This window comes from Vipera ursinii (assembly GCF_947247035.1).
Source record: "Vipera ursinii genome assembly, chromosome: Z".
Lineage (NCBI taxonomy): Eukaryota > Metazoa > Chordata > Lepidosauria > Squamata > Viperidae > Vipera > Vipera ursinii.
In genome coordinates, this window is record NC_139517.1 from 4,647,127 (window position 1) to 4,667,625 (window position 20,499).

Here is a 20,499-nt window from a genome sequence, read left to right on the forward strand (position 1 = left end):
CACGAAGACCCAAGACTACAACAAATCTGAGTAAATGGCAAGCAAAATGCTGGGCAAAATTGCCATGGGAAGAAATTGTACTTTATTTCTTTACACGGTTATAAACCTAGGCACATTCCAACATTAGACAAATATTTAGTTTGTGCGTTTTTGAAAAAAAAAATCTGTTTCAGTTTTCCCGAACTGCAAAGACTAGCAGAAAAAGGAAACACAACAGCGAGGAGAGTTTATAAGGCTCAGAAACATAATTCATTTTTTTTTAATAAGTTTGTCCTTTCTGTTTAAATCCGGTCTCAGAAGAATAATATAGCATTTTGGGAAAAAGATACAGCCAAGCAACCCCACTGCTGAAGCCAGAATAGAGAAGATCTCCACCACCACCATGTACTTTCCCTTGGTGCTCAGATAGGTAGGAACAAATGTTACCCAAACGCTGCAAAACACCAGCATGCTGAAGGTAATGAATTTGGCTTCATTGAAGCTGTCAGGTAACTTCCTAGCTAGGAAGGCTACCGTGACACTGATAGCAGTTAAGAACCCCATAAAGCCAAGAACGGTATAAAACATGATGGCTGATCCTTCATTACATTCTAGTACAATCTCTTCAGCCATGGAGTGTGTGTCTGAATCTGGAAATGGGGGAGAAATGGCCAGCCATGCAACACAAATTGCGACTTGTATCAGAGAGCAAGAAAGGACGATGGAGTTGGCAAGCCTTTTCCCCACCCATTTCTTTATTTGGGATCCCGGTTTGGTGGCCATGAAAGCAAGAACCACTATGGTTGTTTTACCCAGAATGCAAGAAATGGCTACAGAGAAGACGATGCCAAATGCAGTTTGTCGCATGAGACATTTCACTCGATCAGGTTGTCCAATGAAAAGAAAACTGCAGAGGAAAGATAGCTGGAGAGCAATGAGAAGAGTGTAGGTGAGGTTCCTGTTGTTGGCTTTGACTATGGGGGTTTCCCACTCTTTAATGAAGATCCTCAGCACCAAAGCTGAAGTTCCAAAAAAGAAGACAGCTACAGTGGCCAAAGTGATTCCCAAAGGTTCTTCATAAGACAAGAAAGTTATACGTTTTTCAATGCAAAGATTGTGAGCTTCATTTGGATATTGATCTTCTGGACATTGGAAACAGTCAACTGCATCTGCAAAAGAAAACATGAAAGGACTATTTATTGATCAGAGTTTAAGAGCTGCGTCGTGGCCTAGTGGTTAATCTCCACTTGGGAGGTTGAGAATTCAATAGCGGCAGATGTTTCTCTTAGGGTGCAAAGAAAAAATATCTGCTGCCAACTCCACCTGGTGTCAGGAAAGGCATCCAGCCAGTAAATGCTCAATTCCATCCAGTTGCCCTGACTCTACTCCGAATTAAGGGATTACAGTCATAACAAGGAAGTTATTTATAACTCAGAGTTGAAATGAGGAAACTTTGGTGCGATCTCAGATCAGTTGTTTCCTTGCAGACATTTCATAATAAAATGTGGCAACATCATCAGTGCTAGTCAAAGTCATTAATGTTGCACTGATGATGTTACCTAGTTTTGGTAGTGAAATATCTGCAAGAAGACAACCAAGCTCAGAGACTACCAAGGACTCCTCGAAGAAAACTTTGTGGCCCACAGAAGCTATGAAAGCAACTCCATTTTTTCTAGTTAATTATGTTCATCTTATTTGTATTACACTCTTACAAATTAAGAATGGGACCATCCACATGCAGAAAAGTGCCCTGTATATGTTTGGTCAATTAGACACCAAGAGTGCAGTTGGTATCAATCTCAGTGTCATGTTTGAAGATGGAAGGATCATGCAACAGAAAATTTTGTAATAGGTCAGAGTTTCCTAGCTTATTTTCCAGAGAAACGGTGTGGTACTTCTTTTTGAGCTCATCTGGTTGGACATTTAACTTAATGACTGGTGTATTTTATGGAAAATAAGTTAAAATCTAACACTTTTCTTCTTAATAACTGTTGTGATTCAGGGTCAGCCTGTGGGTTCGGCAGTTGGGTTGGATGACTCAGAGGAGGAGGAGGGGGGTGTTGAAGAGCTTGCTGAGGGGATTGGACAGCTTGATGAGAGCCCCCAGCAAGGCCCCTCTCATCTGGTCACGATGCAGACCCAGCTGTGTGAGCCTGACAGCGTGGATGAAGATGACCCACAGCTGGCCCTGTTCAAGGACGCCCGAGGCAGGAGGCAGTCAATCAGGAGTAAACAGAGGAAGGCAATGGGGCACCTTGGAAGGAGGCAGAGAGAGGCCACGCCCTGAACTGTATTTAAGGGGAATGTGTGGGAGGGCTGGTTTGCTGAAGGCAACCGCTTGGATAGTTCCTGTTTCTTAAAGCTCGTGTTTCTTGGTTCGTGTCTTGTTTGTTTTTGTAGCAATAAATTTGGCAGGCGTAATTCCAGCCTCTTGCCTTCTTGTAAAAGGGGTTGTCCCTGCCTTTTCTGAAGGGCCGGTAGCAGGCTGGTACAGAACAATAACTGACTTCTCTACATTTAAAAAGAGATAACCTAATTTTTGGACAAATTTCTCTTTATTCAAAAGCTTTTTCATTTTGAATATTCTTCATGCTCAGGTGACAAATGTTTTAGCAAGAATTCCAGTTACTTATAAGGGTTAAAGATCCATGAAGATTGTAATTCATTATCAGACCGGCAGAAGGACCAATATTTATGTTTCATATCTATGTGCCTGCTTCTCTCCAGCAAGGACGAGCTCATTTTCTTGCTTCTTTATACTAACATAGAATCATATTCAATTCACAACAACAAACCAGTCAGTCAAACAGCCCGAATCCTGACCATGACTCAGAAACATCTGGACAAATAACATCCACACCAATTTTAAGGTCAGCGTTCTGACACATGAGCAAAATTCAAAGCGCACTGAAGATTTCTCCCCGAATGGAGATGAAACATTTGCAGCCAAATTGACAAGCTTGGAGATCAAACTAACAGCTCAACTACCAACCTGAGCTACTAATATTCAAATGCATCTCATCTAATACCAAGGTTACCTTGCTCCAGTGAGGCTAATACTCTAAATTCTGAATAACTGATTACATTTGAGAACAATACCGTGCAGATTAAACACAGATAAGTACACAGTATTGCTGGTGAGAATTAACAAGTCTTCTCAATTACATACATGGCACATCTTACCTAATCTGTTTGAAATTTTCCCTTTTGCACAAGGAAGACAGTCATAGCAGCAAAAAGGCTTCTCATCTATTTTTTTCTTGAGGTAGCCTGGATGACAATTTTCATTGCATACAGAAAGTGGTAATGCCTATTTAGAAATTAAACCAGGAGGAAATTGTACTTTATACACTCATATTTCACTATGTATATGATATTATGACAAATCTGCATAGCTTTTGGAGAAATTCTATATATGGGATTCAATTCAACGTATTATTAGATAGGCACATTTAATGAATGCCACCATAATAATGTGACATTCTCTATATGTCCTCATGAAACCATGTATTTTCTATGTATTTCCTATGTATTCCTATGTATTTCCCATGTATCCTATGTATTTCCCATGTATTTCCATGTTTTCACAAAATCCTAGAGGTTTCCTGAAGGCTTAATTGTTCAAATTGGAGTCCCCTCCAATTCCATTTTGGTTAATCGGATCGTTAAATATCTACGAGGATTCTCAATTGTCCAGGTCATGGGGCTGCCCTTGAAGACCACTCAGAGGCTTCAACTGGTGCAGAATGCGGCCGCGTGAGTTGTAATGGGGGTCTCCCGATACTCCCATGTAACACCTCTACTCCGCGAGCTGCATTGGCTTCCGGTTGCCCTCCGGGTGAAATTCAAGGTGCTGGTTATCACCTATAAAGCCCTACATGGCCTGGGTCCGGGGTATTTGAGGGAACACCTGCTGCCGGCATCAAGTGCCCTTCGCCCAGTGCGCTCCCACAGGGAGGGTCTGCTCAGGGTCCCGCTGGTAAGAGATTGCCGGCGGGTGACACCCAGGGATAGGGCCTTCTCAGTGGGGGCGCCTGCCCTCTGGAACCAGCTGCCAGTAGAGCTGAGGACTGCCCCCAACCTCCGATCATTACGCCGGGGCCTGAAGACCTGGCTCTTTGAGCTCTCGGGCCCAGGCTGAGGAGAAATTTATTTTAATTGGGGTTTTTAATTGTACAGGGTTGGTTTAATCTTTTTTAAATTGGTTTTTTAACTTTTGTATGGTTGATTTTTAACTCCCTGTAAACCGCCCTGAGTCCTCAGGGAAAGGGCGGTATATAAATGCAATAAAATAAATAAATAAAATAAAAATGGTTGTCCCAAAGGTTGTCCCAAACGTTCTTGGTTTTTTCCTTGAAAATGTTTGAGAAACATTCAATTCCTTGAGAACTGAAGAAGCTTCTTGGATGAGAAGCAAAATTTTTCAAGAAAAAAATGTCCAGTTGCCTTTGAAAAGCACCTTTGAGGTGAATCTGATTGGTAATTTATCCCACACTTTGCAGGTGAAATTAAACTTTGGAATTATCTGCATTTTCATTGAGTCCAGTTCTTTCTGCCAAATAGGTCCTAAAATGAAATACTACAGAGAGTTTACTCATGGGATACAGAGTTCCAATTGCATCTAGTCAGCCTTGTAGAAATTATGAAATAGACCATGTTTTAATGGTGACAAATTTGCAGGTTAAACTTAAAAAACTAAAGAAAATAGATGGGATTTTAAAATATCTCTTAGACAATCTGCAGTTAGAATACAATAAAATTGTAAGGTAGCAATGGACAGGAATAAGATATTTCAATCTCAGCATGTCTCTTGTTTATTATTAAATAATTTCCAGCTTTTATAACTCAAAGATGCCCTACGTAGGACAACCTGAAAATGACATCTGGTAATTGCATACATTCAGAAATGCCCATAGATTTCTGGAAAGACAAGTTTACTAATGAAAGCCCTGTGTAATCTGATCTCTGCTCTTTCATTTTACATCATATTTTATTGCCTTAATTTTATTACTAATGAGTCACTGAAATGATAAATGTGATTTTTGAAAATGGTAGGGAGGAGGATTTTAGACAACCTGAAACATCAGTAGGAAATACCTGGTTGAACATGGTTGGCCAGATGATGTTTTCTTCAGAAATCATGAAAGACTCTTCTGGAGAAGTCAGCGGATCTATCTTTCCAACTTTGACTTTAAGAAAAGTTTGGTTTGGGAATGTGATCCAGTTGATGATATCAAATCCAGTTGCCAATTCCCCCTTTTCATTAAAGAAAATTGTTTCCCCAACACTGTTGTTAAATAAGACTGTTGTTATGTAAGGATGGAGCTAAATGGAAGCAAATCAAACACAAATGTTTGTTTTTTGAATTATGTTGATTCTTTAGCTTTGTGTTTTAACTGTGCATGGTGTCCATATAAATTCAATAAATAAATGCAATTAATCTGGAGAAATAAATGAACACAACTACCATTTAGAAGTTGCTAGTACTACTGTGCAAGTGAACCATAATATTAATAAACAGATTATCACCAAGTAAAATGGTTTGACAAAATTTCAAACTGAATTATGCAGCTTGATTTAATCATATTTTTTTAACTGGAGCTTTTTTTACATAGTTCCTCCATGCTGTTGTCATGAAATATAAACCATGAATTTGTGTAAACAATGTGGATACTAAACCTGAATTGTATACTTTTTTCAGTCATAAAAAACACCTGATGGCATCAGAGAGGCTTGATCAATTTGGCATTGTGATTTCTTTTATTATTACCTGCCATATTTCTTCCTTGACAATCATCAGGCTTCCATGGTCCGCCCTTGCTCTGTGTTTGTATTTGGATGAAAACATGGCCTTTAAGGCATGTGCCACAGCATAGATCGCATTATAAATGCTGTAACTCTGCCCAGTCATGGTGGTTTCAAAGACAGAGTTAGTAAGAGCCTCCAACTTCTCTTCTCCAGTGCACAGCACTCCAGCGTCCTCATCTAACTTATTTTTAAAGAAAAAACATCCGAATGCCTGCTCCCAGAACAATCTTGTTAAATGATCTTCTTCTTCTGAATTAGGGCTTCTCATCTGCAAGAATGGTTTGAACCCAGTCACCTCTTTGGAAGATACTGCAAAAGATATGGCACCATGAATAAAGTCCAAAGGCTGTGTTTTTTGAAAAGGGACTGATGTGAATTCCATCTGGGCTGGCATGATCCAAACTTTGTCTTTTCTCTTTACTGGTAAATCATAATATTCTGAAAAATGGGGAAATATTCTGAAAATGCCAATGATGTGGTTTTCACAGTAGAGGATCACAATATTGGAATTGCTGTTCATGACAACCTTGTATATGTCAATTAAATAATTAAATACACATTCAATGTTGTTAGCAAAAGTTTCTTCGGGCAACTCTTTCATGAAGTCAAAGCAAATACCTTTCTGGACAAACAGTGTAAGGGCATTCCGTACAAACATCTGTCCACTCTCATCACGTTGGGAAATGAGCCCTATCCATATCCACTTTAAATGCAACAGCAGCTGAAGAATCCCCTTAGTCTGAAGTTCCTCGTTTGGGAAAAAATGATGCAAGAATACTCTATGTTCACTATTATCTTTCATTGGAGCAGATCCATACAGAAACTAGGGAAAAATGATTTAAAATAGTTGGGGATTAGAGTCTAGGATTCAGACTGTGTTCCTCACACACTTCAGGAAAAAAATAATGTAGAAAGAAACCAGTTTTTCCTTTAATTTAATATTGGAATGCCAGAGATTTGACAATCTATTGATTCAGTAATTCCTGAACTTTAACAGGATAACAGAATAACACAGTTGGAAGGGACCTTGGAGGCTTCCTAGTCCAACCCCCTTCTCAGGCAGGAAACCTAATTAAATGGAAACCTAATAAAAAGTTAACCAAGCATGGATATTAGACATTGTGAAACAAAAGGCATTTATTCATAAGTAATTCGTACTTGTGGCATCTTGTATATATTCAGAATATTTGGCATAAATGGACAGATGTTTGCATTAGGTCCTGCTATAACAGATATTGTCTTCTCCTGGATATCACACTTATAATTAGGGATGAATTTGCCCTGTGTGGACAGTAGCTCCAGTGAAGCCAAATAGGTCCATTTTGCCATGAAATTGCTGTTAGTGATGCGAATGCCCAGAGTCATGTTGAATAAGAGCTGAGGGTTTTCATTGATCTCGTTTACAGCAAACATCAAAGCCACGGTGTGTTGGTAGTTCTGAAGAAAAAACCTGCAATGAGAATTATGCATGCATAAAATTATAGCATGAAAACCAATATGATCTTTTTTGTAGCATCTGGAACTGAGCCTTCCTTTGAATATATTTTAAAACTATCTAAAGCATGAAATATATATTTTCTATGAGAAAGAACAAACATCTTTCACTAGAGAATGGATGAATTACCAAATGGAAAATTCATGAATGGCATTTTGCTTGTGTTATTAGACCTAATTCTAGTCCTACTTTCTACATCTTCTTTCTTCACTTATTTTTCTATAAATATGTAATTGTAAAGCCACTGCACAGTTTGCCAGGATCACAACTGCAGAAAGCAGATATGCAATCTTGGGGGGGAAAAATGTTCAAGAAATAATTTATCCTCTGCACAGCCTGAAGGACCTTCTAAGACTTGAAACCAAAATGCACACAGAACTATATTTTCTTTAATATCCATCAAAAGGAATTCAAAACCAAAACACTGATTTTTCATTAATTGGAAAGAGTGATCAAGAATGCATTATTGGGGATTCATTCTACAGTATATAAATTAAAAAGTGAACCATAGACTTTCATCATTTCTAGAAATAAAAGGAATTAATTTAGTCACTTGACATTATAGGTGTTGCTTTATATTTGTTTAAGACAGGAAGTACTTATGGGCATCTAAATACACACAAGAAGGTTGGATCAGCAAGAAATACTGAATATTATTGGTATTAATGATATTGATGATACTATACTATAATGCACTTATATATGTTAACTATTACAGTAATACAATTGGAAGGTAGGATTTCCATCTGTCCGATGTTCCCTCTTTAAATAAAGTTAAACATTCAAGTCACGATATAAAGAAAGGTATCTGTTTTATTATATGTTACACTTAAGAGCAGTATACATGAGGTCAACAACTAGTTCTTCAGATGGATGCCTTCTAAAATCCACTGCATCAGAAAACATGTAGAACTGAGAAATAATGCCAGCAATGATGAGGTCTCCTTTATGATAATAATTATGCTTAAGAAGATTAGGCTTGCCCACCACACAGCTAGCAGTAGCAGGAATACGGCATACCACATCTGGCAGTAATATCATCAGTGACATGAACAGTAACATATTTTACAAGAAAGCTGAATTTCCTTCTGAAAAAATATAAGCCTCACTGAAGTGCAACAGCTTCTTTTACTTGCTTGATTTGAACTTAAAATGTGGAGTTTGAAGAAGTGGATTATTACAGCTCTGTCTCTTTCATCCCATCCATGAATGAACAAGAAACGTTATTTGCTCCCTTCAATCGTATTTCATTGTTATGCTATGTTCCCTGAAGCTCCCTAGAGATTTCAGAAGGAATTTAATTAATAAAGTGGTTTTTTGGTAATTATAGGAGAGCTAACCATGACTCCTTCCAGAGACACTGAATAGAAAATAACTTTTTTTTGGAAATAGCAAGAGAATCTTATGTTTGTAAATACTATTGAAACTTAATCCCCAGTTGATCCCAGGTTAGAAATTGAGGAAAGAAAGATTTTGTAATCAGTGAGGTCCATTTTTTCAACACTTTTTAAAATGCAGAATAAAAAGAATGGCTTGTTTCTCTATATTCATTTACTGCATATATAGTGCGTAATTCATAATCAAAAGGTGCATGCCACAACTTAGGAAGTTTTGTGATGATACTGAGCTGCAATTGCCTCCATTTATCTCTTGACATTTTAACAACTGCAATATCAATAAAGATTTAATTGTTTATAGGTTGTCTAATTTAATGTCCACTATCCAAATGATCATTTGAAATTATGATGGTGCTGAATAAGGACTACTTCTGACAGGTCATTGTTGTTGCACTCATTGTCATATCTCCATGGTCATACGATCACAACTCGGGTGTTTGGAAATTAAATCACAATTAATGATTTATCAAATTTTAAAACCACCCATCCCCCTAACTGAGGGACTCTTGGTGGTATACAAATAAAATATTGAAAATTTAAAAACTATATATAAAAGTGGCAAGCAAGAGTAAGAAAATGGGAAAATCACTGAGTTGAGAGCTGTCATAAGTGTGCTTGTATAAAATATTTATTTGTCCAGTAAGAAATATCAGTGTGATCTATCTATATTAGTTTTAGAATGAAGGAACTAACAAGAAAGAAACAGAACAAATAATTTGTGCTGCAAGAAATAAGAGTAATCGACTATGCCCCGCCAACCTATCGGAGAAAGATATGTGGTTTAAGATATGCTACAGTTAAGAAGTGAAAGTCTTTACACAATCTCATCAACCAGATCTTCAGATGGGTGCTTTGTGAAACCAACTGGATCAGATATCATGTAGAATTGAGATAGTATCCCAGCCACTATGAAATCCCCTGGTAGAAAATACTTGTGCTTAATAAGGGGAGGTTTCTCCACAGAACATGCTTCAGTATAAAGAATAGGGCATGTAAGTCCTGACAGTATTTATTTATTTATTTATTTATTTATTTGATTTGTATACCGCCCTTCTCCCTAAGGACTCAGGGTGGTGAACAGTGACATAAATATCAGAATGCACAAATACAGATATTGAAAACAAATTAAACCCTAATTTTGCCCAAATGCAGAAGATAGTTACCTTAAAACAATAATTACAACAGAACCCGTCAGACCAGACCGGATTGCTCAAACAGATTTTTAGGTCGCGTCGGAACATTGACAATATTGCCATCACTGCCATGGAAAATTCCATCTTCTTCAAGAAAACAGTTGTCACTACATATGAACCAGTTCTATCTGAAAGAATGAAACATAAGAGGGAAAAAAACTCTCACTTATTAGAATAAATATACTTTCTGAGGAAAAAGGTTGCTACATCTCTAACATTCTGATCCCACAATGAACAGACCCTTTCAATCTTGAGCTATTCTTTGGTGCTGTGCCTGAGAATTCCTGAAAGAGTTGAGAAAAAAACCTACATTAGTAAGATTCTTTGGGTCATCGTAGAGGAAATCAGTGAATGTTTGGTGAAGCTCCTTGGAGACTGTGGAGAAAGTAGAATGATGATATGTATGGACTAGGGAAAAGAGCTCATAACAGAAAATTGTAAAAGAGATAAGAGAAGGGGGGAAAAAAATAAAAATTCAAATGAACAAATGCTAGTTCTGTAGCTGTAAACTTTAAATTCTCTAGAACAATACAACTATTTGACTTTGACCTGTTAGGGCAGCGGTGTCAAACTCAATTTCATTGAGGGCCGCATCAGCATTGTGGTTGCCCTCAAGGGGCCGGGTGGGTGTGGCCAGGGTGGGCGTGGCCTACTGGGTGGGCATGGCTAGAGTGCATATGGCCTACTGGGTGGGCGTGGCCAGCTCTGCATCATTCGCATCAAGGGTGCCTATGGAGGCCTGGGCAGGAGTGGGACAGATCTGGGGGTCTCTGGCAGAAGGAGGGTCTCTGGGCCAGGGCCAAGGCAGTGGGGGCCGTTCCCTCACTGTTTCCAGGATGGCTTCGTGGGCCACATGAAACCACTTGGCGGACCAGATCCGGCCCCCGGGCCTTGTGTTTGACATGTCTGTGTTAGGGCGTACATTAAAGCATGATTTTTTTCTCCCAAAGAGCCAAAAAGAAATTGACCCATAATGTTATAGGATCCCGCCCACCTTTATCTATTCTTTTGATAGGTTTTTAAGCACTTTGATTATTGTAATGTATTGGGAATTACTTGAACTGCTTTCTTCACATGTCTTTTGAATGCTGCTTAAGGTTGCTCAATTGATGTGTCTGTGTAACGGTCACTGACTTGCCAGACAAGCTGTCTCCAAGAAGATCATTGGAGGATTTGGGGTGGGAATTGGTTCCTTTAAACCTATTGGCCGCCACCTAGTTGCCAACCATATAAGTAGCTGCACAGAAGCCTCTGTTCTCAGTTTGCCTCAATAAAGCAATGTTTCTGTTTGCAACCTCTTGTCCGGCTTACTGCCTCCAAAGAACTCACTACACAACAATTATTGTATCTGTAATTTAATTAAATCATGACATTTCTTTTTAATCTTTCTAATGGAAGCAGGCCTGTGAGTTGTGCAGATTCCTTTGGGATAGGAACCATTTTCTCAGGCTCAATACATTCAAACTATTCCCAGATATTGAAGCCAGACTGCTCCACAGGCATTAGCCCTCTGGATCTGTGAACAAATTACAGCAACATTGTCTGACAGATGCTAATATAATCAAGAGATGCATGCAGCAACTCAGCAAGTGACAACTCTCAGCTACAATTATCTCCATTTATCTCTTGATATTTAAATATTCTGCAATATCAATACATATTTAATTGTTTATGAATTGTCCCATTTAATATCCACTCTTTAAAAGATAAGATAAGATAATCTTTATGGTCATTTTTTACTGTGGGCACAACGGCACACATCAAAATTGAAATTTAGTTGCCCGCTCTCAAAGTGAAACACATACATGACACACACCTAAAACATACTACATACAACATATGTATTGCCCCACACCCTTAAAAGTACATAACAATAAAATATTAAATACTGTCCATCATGAATATATAACGGAAGGAGGAAGGCTGAGAGTTCACAAGGTTAATGCTGTATGGAATGAAACTGTGGTTGAATCTTGATGTTCTGCTACGGTTACCACAAAGCCCCCTCCTCCCAGAAGGTAACAAGGAACACAGGTTGTGTAGAGGATGACAAATTGACCAATTGAAGTTATGATGTTATTGAAGGAGCAGTACTTCTTAGAGATCCTCATAATTGTGCTCATTGCAGTTCCATGATCACAAAATTAAAGTTCAGATACTTGGTCATCAGAACACAATCATTTATTTATTCATCACATTTTAAAACCAACCATATCCTTCACAGATGATTCTGAGTGTTATACCAATAAAATATTAAAGTCTTGTAAACAGAATAATAATAATAATAATAATAATAATAATAATAATAATAATAATAATAATAATAATAATAATAATGGAAAGCGGCAAGGGAGTAAAATGTTAAGGACCCTTTTTGCAAACTTTATCAACTTCTGATTCAGATTGAATCTTGACATCTATACATGGCCTGGGTCCGGGTTATTTGAGGGAACACCTGCTGCCGGCATCAAACGCCCTTCGCCCAGTGCGCTCCCACAGGGAGGGTCTGCTCAGGGTTCCACCGGTGAGAGATTGCCGGCGGGTGACACCCAGGGATAGGGCCTTCTCGGTGGGAGCGCCTGCCCTCTGGAACCAGCTGCCGGTGGAGCTGAGGACTGCCCCCGACCTCCGATCATTCCGCCGGGGCCTGAAGACCTGGCTCTTTGAGCTCTCGGGCCCAGACTGAGGAGGAATTTTTAATTTGGGGTTCTTTTTAACTGACTACAGGGTTAATTTAATATTTTTTAATTTGGTTCTTAATTTTTGTATTTTGGATTTTTAATTCCCTGTAAACCGCCCTGAGTCCTCAGGGAATAGGGCGGTATATAAATATAACTAAATAAATAAATAAATAAAACATAAGTGAGATAAAAACTAATTCAGAGGAACAGCCAGAAGAAAATTTGAATTTCAACAGTTCAGAATGTACAAGTGTGAGCACTCAGATATTGTTTGCAACATTTCATTGCAGTTAGCCAAAATATTCTACTGAAGTATGCTACTGTTCTTCTTGTAAGCAATTTTCCTAAAGGGAACCAAAATTATGGTCGCTTGATAGAAAGTTCTTGGGCTTTTGATGATGATGGTGAAGCTATGTTCAGATTTATGTACCGATTCCAGGTTCCAGAAACTCTAGCATGTAATGAACCCTGAATTTTATATTGGAGTAGGGGGAAGTTTGCACTGAAACAATGGGCAAATTGAACTCCATATTCACAAGTTTTTCTTTGTTAGTTGCTCCTTTGTATTCAGATCAGGTCTCAAAATAATGATGTAGCATTTGGGGAAAAATATGCAGCCCAGCAATCCGGCTGCAGAAGCCAAAATGGAAAAGACTTCCATAGCCACCATATATTTGCCCTTCGTGCTCAAGTAGGTGGGAACAAATGATACCCACACACTACAAAAGACCAACATGCTAAAGGTGATAAATTTGGCTTCATTAAAGCTGTCAGGCAACTTCCTAGCTAGGAAGGCAACCGAGAAGCTAATAGCAGTCAAGAATCCCAGAAAACTAAGAACGGTATAAAACATAGTGGTCGAACCTTCATTACATTGTAAGACAATTTCCTCAGCCATAGAGTGCACGTCAGAATCTGGGAATGGGAGAGAAATCGCCAGCCATGCTAAACAGATCGTGAGTTGAGTCAAAGAGCAAGAGAGGACAATATAAAGAGCCATCCTTTGCCCCACCCATTTCTGTATTTTGGAGCCTGGCTTTGTGGCCATGAAAGCAAGAACAACTAGGGTTGTTTTGCCCAAAATACAAGAAAGGGCTACGGAAAAAATAATACCAAAAGCAGTTTGACGCATGAGGCATTTCACTTGATCAGGTTGCCCAACAAAAAGGAAAGTGCAGAGGAAGGAGAGCAGAAGGGCAACGAGAAGAGTATAAGTGAGGTTCCTGTTGTTGGCTTTGACAATGGGGGTGTCCTGCTTTTTAATGAAGATTCCCAGCATCATAATGGTGATGACAGAAAAGAATAGACTAGCAATGGACAAAGTGACTCCCAGGGGCTCATTGTAAGATAAGAAAGAAATTCTTTTTAGAATGCAAAGAGTTTGAGCCTTGTTTGGATATCGATCTTCTAAACATTGGAAGCAATCAACTGCATCTGGAAAAAGAAAAGAGGATGGCCAATTTCAACAAATAGTCAGGTAGTGTTGTGATTCAGGGTCAGCCTGTGGGTTCGGCAGTTGGGTCGGACGATTCAGAGGAGGAGGAGTGGGGTGTTGGAGAGCCTACAGGGAACAGCCCGGAGGCTTCGCAGAGCCCTCAGCCAGGCCCCTCCCATCTGGTCACTACGCAGACCCAGCTGTGTGAGCCTGACAGCGTGGATGAAGATGACCCACAGCTGGCCCTGTTCAAGGACGCCCGACGCAGGAGGCAGTCAATCAGGAGTAAACAGAGGAAGGCAATGGGGCTCCTCGGAAGGAGGCAGAGAGAAGCCACGCCTTGAACTGTTTAGAAGGAGAATGTGTGGGAGGGCTGGTTTGCTGAAGGCAACCGTTTGAATAGCTCCTGTTTCATGGTTCGTGTTTTTGTTTGGCTCTGTTTGCTCTGTTTTATGTCAATAAATTTGGCAGGCTTAGTTATAGCCTCTTGCCTTTTTGTAAAGGGGTTGTCCCTGCCTTTTCTGCAGGGCCAGTACTAGGCTGGTACAGAACAGGTAGCAGAACTGAATGTTAATTTAGCAGATTAATTTATTCCTAATTAAGCAATACCTGTTTGTATTTAGTTCCTGGCTATAAAGGAACTCTGGTGGGAAAACATGAAAAGCATTAAGGGGGAGGAAGATATATATTATGTTACATTATTATTTAATGGAAATAAACTCCTAATTCAGCAACTGCATACCAGTCCTATCTCTTTCCTTTTATACGCACAAATTTCAGCATTAATTAGAAACCATAATTGGAACAACCTAGAACAAATAAGATTAGAAGTTTATTTTTGAATTCTTTGAAATATATTTTTATTTTTGCTATTTACAAAGAAATTTGATTAAATAAAAGCCTTTTGAAGGTAGTATAAACATTCCCCTTCTGAACCACAGTTATGAAAATGGAATACTCTTGCACAGGACCACTCTTACCCATCTGGTTTGAAATTTCCCCTTTTGCACATGGAAGGCAATTATAACAGCAAAATGGCTTCCCTTCTATTTTCATCTTCCTGTATCCTGGATAGCAATTGTCATTGCATACAGAAAGTGGTTGAACCTATCAAAAAGTGAAAGCAGGATTTATTGCAAGGCACACATTTTTTTCTAGAAACGTCTATTTCAGTATGAATTTTACTTTTAAATCATAAATGTTGGATGTCTCTGCATTTCAGAATTGCTGCTCATTGTTTCTTCAAGTTGGCAGTCTTCAGTCTGACAATTTGAAGGACAAGTTCAAATCTATATTACTGAAAAGAAGAATGGAAGGGGAAGAATGCACATTGTAGTTTGAAATCTGAGCAGGAAATACCTGGTTAAACATGGCAGGCCAGGTGATGTCCTCTGCAGAAATGACAAATAGATTATCTGAAGAAGCTGTTTGGTCGATCTTTCCAACTTTGACTTTAACAAAGCTCTTGTTTGGGAAGGTGACCCAGTTGATAATGTCAAATCCAGTGTTCAAGTCTCCATTTTCATTAAAGGAGACTTTTTGTCGTGCAGAGTTATTAAAAGAGATGGTTCTCAAATAGTGATGGAGCTAAACAGAAGCAATACCAGAAAATTAATGAAAAAAAGGAAGGAAGGAAGGAAGGAGGGAAGGGGAGGGAGGGAGGGAGGGAGAAGGAGGAGGAGAGGGAGAGAGGGTAGCAGTGGTATTAGGTTATAGATCATCCATTTAATATAATTGAGCACATTAATAGAATTAGTATTGCACAAATACTCATCTTATTTCTTCTCTGCCACAGATGTTTGAACCTCTGAGAATCGCCCAGATTTTGCAGCATCTAAACCTTTTCCTCCACATTGTTGTAGGTTTTTTTTATCTATTCACAATTGCAAAATGTTTCAAATCTTGGAAAGATGAGGAAAATGGAGAGATAGTAGACTAAAAATCATCACTCCTGTGTTCTCATTGGCTTTATAGTTTGTTCTGCAGCTCTTTGATTAGAACAAGATTAATGGGAAATCTTTATGCATTCTCTAATTACCTGCCAGGCTTTCTGAGTAAAAAATGTTTCTCTCCTAACTTTTATTTTCCTCTGTTTAAATGTGGGGAGGCGCATGGTTTGTAAAGCATGTGCCACAGCATAAACTGCATTATAGATGCTGTAACTCTGCCCAGTCATGGTGGTGTCAAAGACATTCTTAGGTACATTCTCAAACTTCTCTTCTCCAGTACACAGCTTTCCATCATCTACCAATGCATGAGCAAAGGTACAATCAAAAACCTGTTTCCAAAACAGTCTCATTAATTGGTCTTCCTCTCCTGAAGTTGGCTTCGTCATCCGAAGAAATTTATTGAATCCAGGTATCTCCTTGGAAGACACTTCAAAAGTTATAGCACCGTGGAAAACATCCATATCCAACATTTTGAGAAGGGAAAGTGATGTAAATTCCATTTGAGCTGGCATTATCCAAACTTTATCTTTTCTCTTGACTGGTATCTCTAACGTTTCTTCAAAATCAGGCAAAACTGTAATAGTGATACTGTAGTGATTTTCACAGTATAGGATTATCACATTGGCAGTGCTCTTCATGATAATAATATATATTTTATGAAAATCATTAATTAAACTTTCAACATAATTGGTAAATGTAGGCTGGACTGTCTCTACCATGAAGTCGAAGCAGATTCCTTTCTGGGAAAACAAATTAACAGCATTTTCTATGAATTTTTCATCACTCTTTTCAGGTTGGAAAATCAGTCCAATCCATGTCCACTTTAAATACAACAGCAGCTGGAGAAGACCCATAATCTCTTGATCACCATTTGGGAAAAATTGATGAAAGAAAACACCTTGTGTTTTGCCATGTCTTGATGGAGAAGATCCATAAATGAGCTAAACATTGGAGAAAGAGGGAACATGGTTTTCCAAAATGAAATATTTATTAATTTTGAAAATTCTGTTCTTAATTTATTTTGTTTGTTGCAAATATTGAAAGATGTCTGATCAATTTCAGAAGAAACGAGGAATTTTTATATATCTGCTGTTACTGTAATATAAGTTCAAAGCGAGAAACATCAAATATACATTAATTCAGAAAATATTATAGTGAAAATGAACCATGTTTTAATGTCTGGTGTCATGGTTCCGATAGATGAAACCCATGAAAAGAACATCAAGGAGAATTTTTTTCCTTAAAGAACATCTTATTCAGGAAGCAAAGTGTCGAGATTATCCACTTTGGTGCACTGTGCAGCCTATAAATGTGCTTAAGAAACATCTTGATTAGTTTCTGGGCTGACGGGAATCCTTTGCAGGCGATGAAATGAGCCTGCTTTGAAAAAAGATCTATCACAGTCCAACTCACCATCTTCCCCCTATTTTCAGGTAACTCCACTATAAAATCCATAGTAATTTCTTCCCATGGCTAGGAAAGGGTCCACAACCAGCTGTAATAGTCCAGGGGATTTTCCTGGAATTCTTTTCATGGTGGCACATACAGCACAGCTCTTGATATAATTCTCTACATCGTGTTTCAAACCCGGCCACCAGAATTGGCAATGAACCAGATGCAGTGTTTCTAAATAGCCAAAGTGTCCAGCTTGTTTTACATCGTGACCGTGCTGGAGAGCATTGAGGTGGAGGGTTTCATGCAACTACAACTTCCCCCCTTTGTAAGCCAATCCATCTCTGCCCATCAAGGAGGTTTGATTGTTCTTGAACTATCAATCATTGAGGAGTTCCTGTTTTAATTTCCTCGCCCCATGGTCATCGGGGTTTGGGATTCTCAAAGATGGGTCTCTTTGTAGCATTAATTGAGAAGCAGCTTGCAGTGTAGATATGATTGCTTCATTAACCTCTTCACGCTGGCTCTTGTATTGAGGCAATCTGGATAAAATGTCAGCTAAAAAGTTTTTTTCCCCTGGTATGTAATTCAAGGTGAAGTTAAATTGGTTAAAATATTCTGCCCACCGTACTTGCTTCGGGGACAGCTTGTGGGGAGTTTTCAGTGTCTCAAGGTTTTTATAATCAGTCCATAATCAGTTAAAAGGCACCTTGCTCCCTTCTCGATAGTACCACCAGTTTAATAGAGTCCAATGAATTTCAAAGGCTTCTTTCTCCCACACTGCCCACCCTCTCTCACAGTCAGTGAACTTTTTTGAGGTGTAGGCACAGGGCTGTACGACCCTCTCATGGTTCTTTTGCAATAGTACAGCTCCGACGGCTACGTGGCTGGCATCGGCTTGAATCACAAAGGGTTTCCCTGGGCAGGGGTGCTTTAGGACTGGCTCGACCACAAATAGTCTTTTCAGATTCTTGACAGCAGTTTGACAGTTCATAGTCCATGTCAGCCGCTGACCTGGTCTTGGCTTTCCCCCATCTTTGTCAGTTTTTAACAAGTCTGTGAGGGGTAAAGCAATGTTGGCAAATGAGGGGATGAATTGTTGGTAAAGGTTGGTGAACCCCAGAAAGCTTTGAAGCTGTTTGTGAGTTTTGGGGTTAATGTCATGGTTCCGATAGGTGAAACCCATGAAAAGAACTTCAAGGAAAAAAATTCTTCCTTAAAGAACATTTTATTCAGGAAACAAAGTATTGGCACTACATAGTTGAACCCAAAAACTAAATTCCCTTCCCCTGGAAACAAAGTAACAAAGTGCAATTCCTGCTCCCAATAAGTTGTCGTGATTCACATTCTCCAATTAGCTTAAAAAGCGGGCTTTCTCTGTAGCTCTTCAGCCCGGCAAAATGTTATCAGTTTGTCTTTGGGTTCCCACAAAGCAGCATTATTATTATGGCTAGCTGAGCTTGAGCATTCATCCCACCCCACCCCCTTCTGTGCCTGATTTCTAAATACCAGAAAAAGCATATTAAAAGCAAAGAGAAAATGGCTGCATTTTTCATCAGTTGTCAGAGCACGAACATCCAACATCCAACATTTACAGCGTTGACATCTATATCTTCTAGGTCCTGATTGAGGAAGGAAACCCTCAATACACACATATCATCAATTTTCTTCTCATAGGAAATGGAAGACATTTCAAGAAATGAAGTAATGATAGTATGAAGTAATGATGGGATGAAGTAATGACGGGATGGTGAGATAGGATGAGTAATTGAAGAACATCATTTCAGCTATTTATCTTTTAGTTTCTAGTATTTTTTGCTAAGTACTTGATGCATTTTACAGTATAATGAGCTATAAGGGAATTAATGGTCAAATAAATATTTTATTTGAATTTCATATTGATTCATTTGTAATACATAGGGTTTTTTGTTACTTGAGTCATCATGAAAAATTCATGGAGAGGAAGGAAGGAAGGAAGGAAGGAAGGAAGGAAGGAAGGAAGGAAGGAAGGAAGTATATTCTGCAATATAAAGATCAAGATAACTATTCCCTTTACTTCATCAAGTCCATGAATCCTTTACTTCATTATTAAATCATGGTGAGAAAATGGATGCATGAAATGAACTGATATTTCGTTAGAGTGCATTAATAAATAATCCAAGAAATCAAATAATTAATTGATTCAGATTCATATTGATGAATAAATCTAGCAGAGTACCAAAACATATCCATCTCATCTGCAATGTTGACTCAGCCTTCCATCCTTCCGAGATAGGTAAAATGGGGACCCAGATTGTTGGGGGCAATAAGCTGACTTTGTAATAATGCCGCTTGGGGGGGGGGCGAAAGCCCTAATAAGCAGGCATATACATAGAATGAAGGCTATTGTTAAGCAGATTGATTTGTGCTTTAAATTGTAAGCCGCCCTGAGTCTTCGGAGAAGGGCGGGATATAAATGGGATTTTTTAAAAAAAAATTAATAACTTGTTCATCCCTCTCTGGTTTGCCATTTTATTTCCAATTCACAAAATCTAATGTAAAATAAAAAACCAAGTTTATTTGTTGTTATTGTATTTTTTAAAAAATAAGTTTGTAAAAGTAAAAGGAGGGAGCATTTTTAGACTTGCAAGATTCTTTATGGTAACTTTACAACAGAAGATTTCAGGATTTTGTCTCCTAATCTGCATAATCTTGAAAGGCTGACATCAATCTTGAAAACTGGATAGCATTTGCTCTCCTGCCTTTATGTTCCAAAGAATGAAGTGTGTTTGGGGATCAATCCAGAGATGTTTTCTCAAGTTACCCTTCTGGTTTAGGCCCAGATTATATTTATCAGAGTGTTGAAATTGCCTGCAGCTCTTCCTCCTGCCTCTCAAGATTGTTCTTACAGTCTACTAAAACTTTGTTGAAGAACAAATCTTACCTGAGGCATCTTGTAGACATTCAAAATGTTTGCCATGAAAGGAAAGATGGAAGAGTTAGGTCCTGCAATGACAGAAACCACCCAATCCTTGACATCACACTTATAGTTGGGCATGAATCTGCCCTGTGTTGAAACAAGCTCCATTGAAGCCAGGTTAGTCCATTTCGCCATGAAATAACTATTTGAGATTTGAAGACCCAGACTGATGTTGGATAATATATTATTGTTTTCGTTTATCTCCTTTATA

General features: G+C 38.7%; 2 protein-coding genes across 2 annotated transcripts; both read right to left on the bottom strand.

Annotated features, from left to right (window-relative positions):
- Nucleotides 1–249: 249 nt before the first annotated feature.
- LOC310649924 (vomeronasal type-2 receptor 26-like) lies at nt 250–8,323 on the bottom strand (the record flags this gene model as incomplete). The annotated part of the gene is made up of 5 exons (XM_083378754.1): nt 250–1,148; nt 3,163–3,289; nt 5,750–6,610; nt 6,946–7,237; nt 8,127–8,323. The coding sequence occupies 5 exons, from the start codon at nt 8,321–8,323 to the stop codon at nt 250–252; spliced, it is 2,376 nt and encodes a 791-aa protein (XP_083234880.1).
- Nucleotides 8,324–13,085: 4,762 nt separating this feature from the next.
- Nucleotides 13,086–20,423, bottom strand: LOC310649926 (vomeronasal type-2 receptor 26-like; the record flags this gene model as incomplete). Its single annotated transcript, XM_083378756.1, has 5 exons — nt 13,086–13,987; nt 14,969–15,095; nt 15,348–15,575; nt 16,027–16,677; nt 20,253–20,423. The coding sequence occupies 5 exons, from the start codon at nt 20,421–20,423 to the stop codon at nt 13,086–13,088; spliced, it is 2,079 nt and encodes a 692-aa protein (XP_083234882.1).
- Between the last annotated feature and the right edge of the window lie 76 nt (nt 20,424–20,499).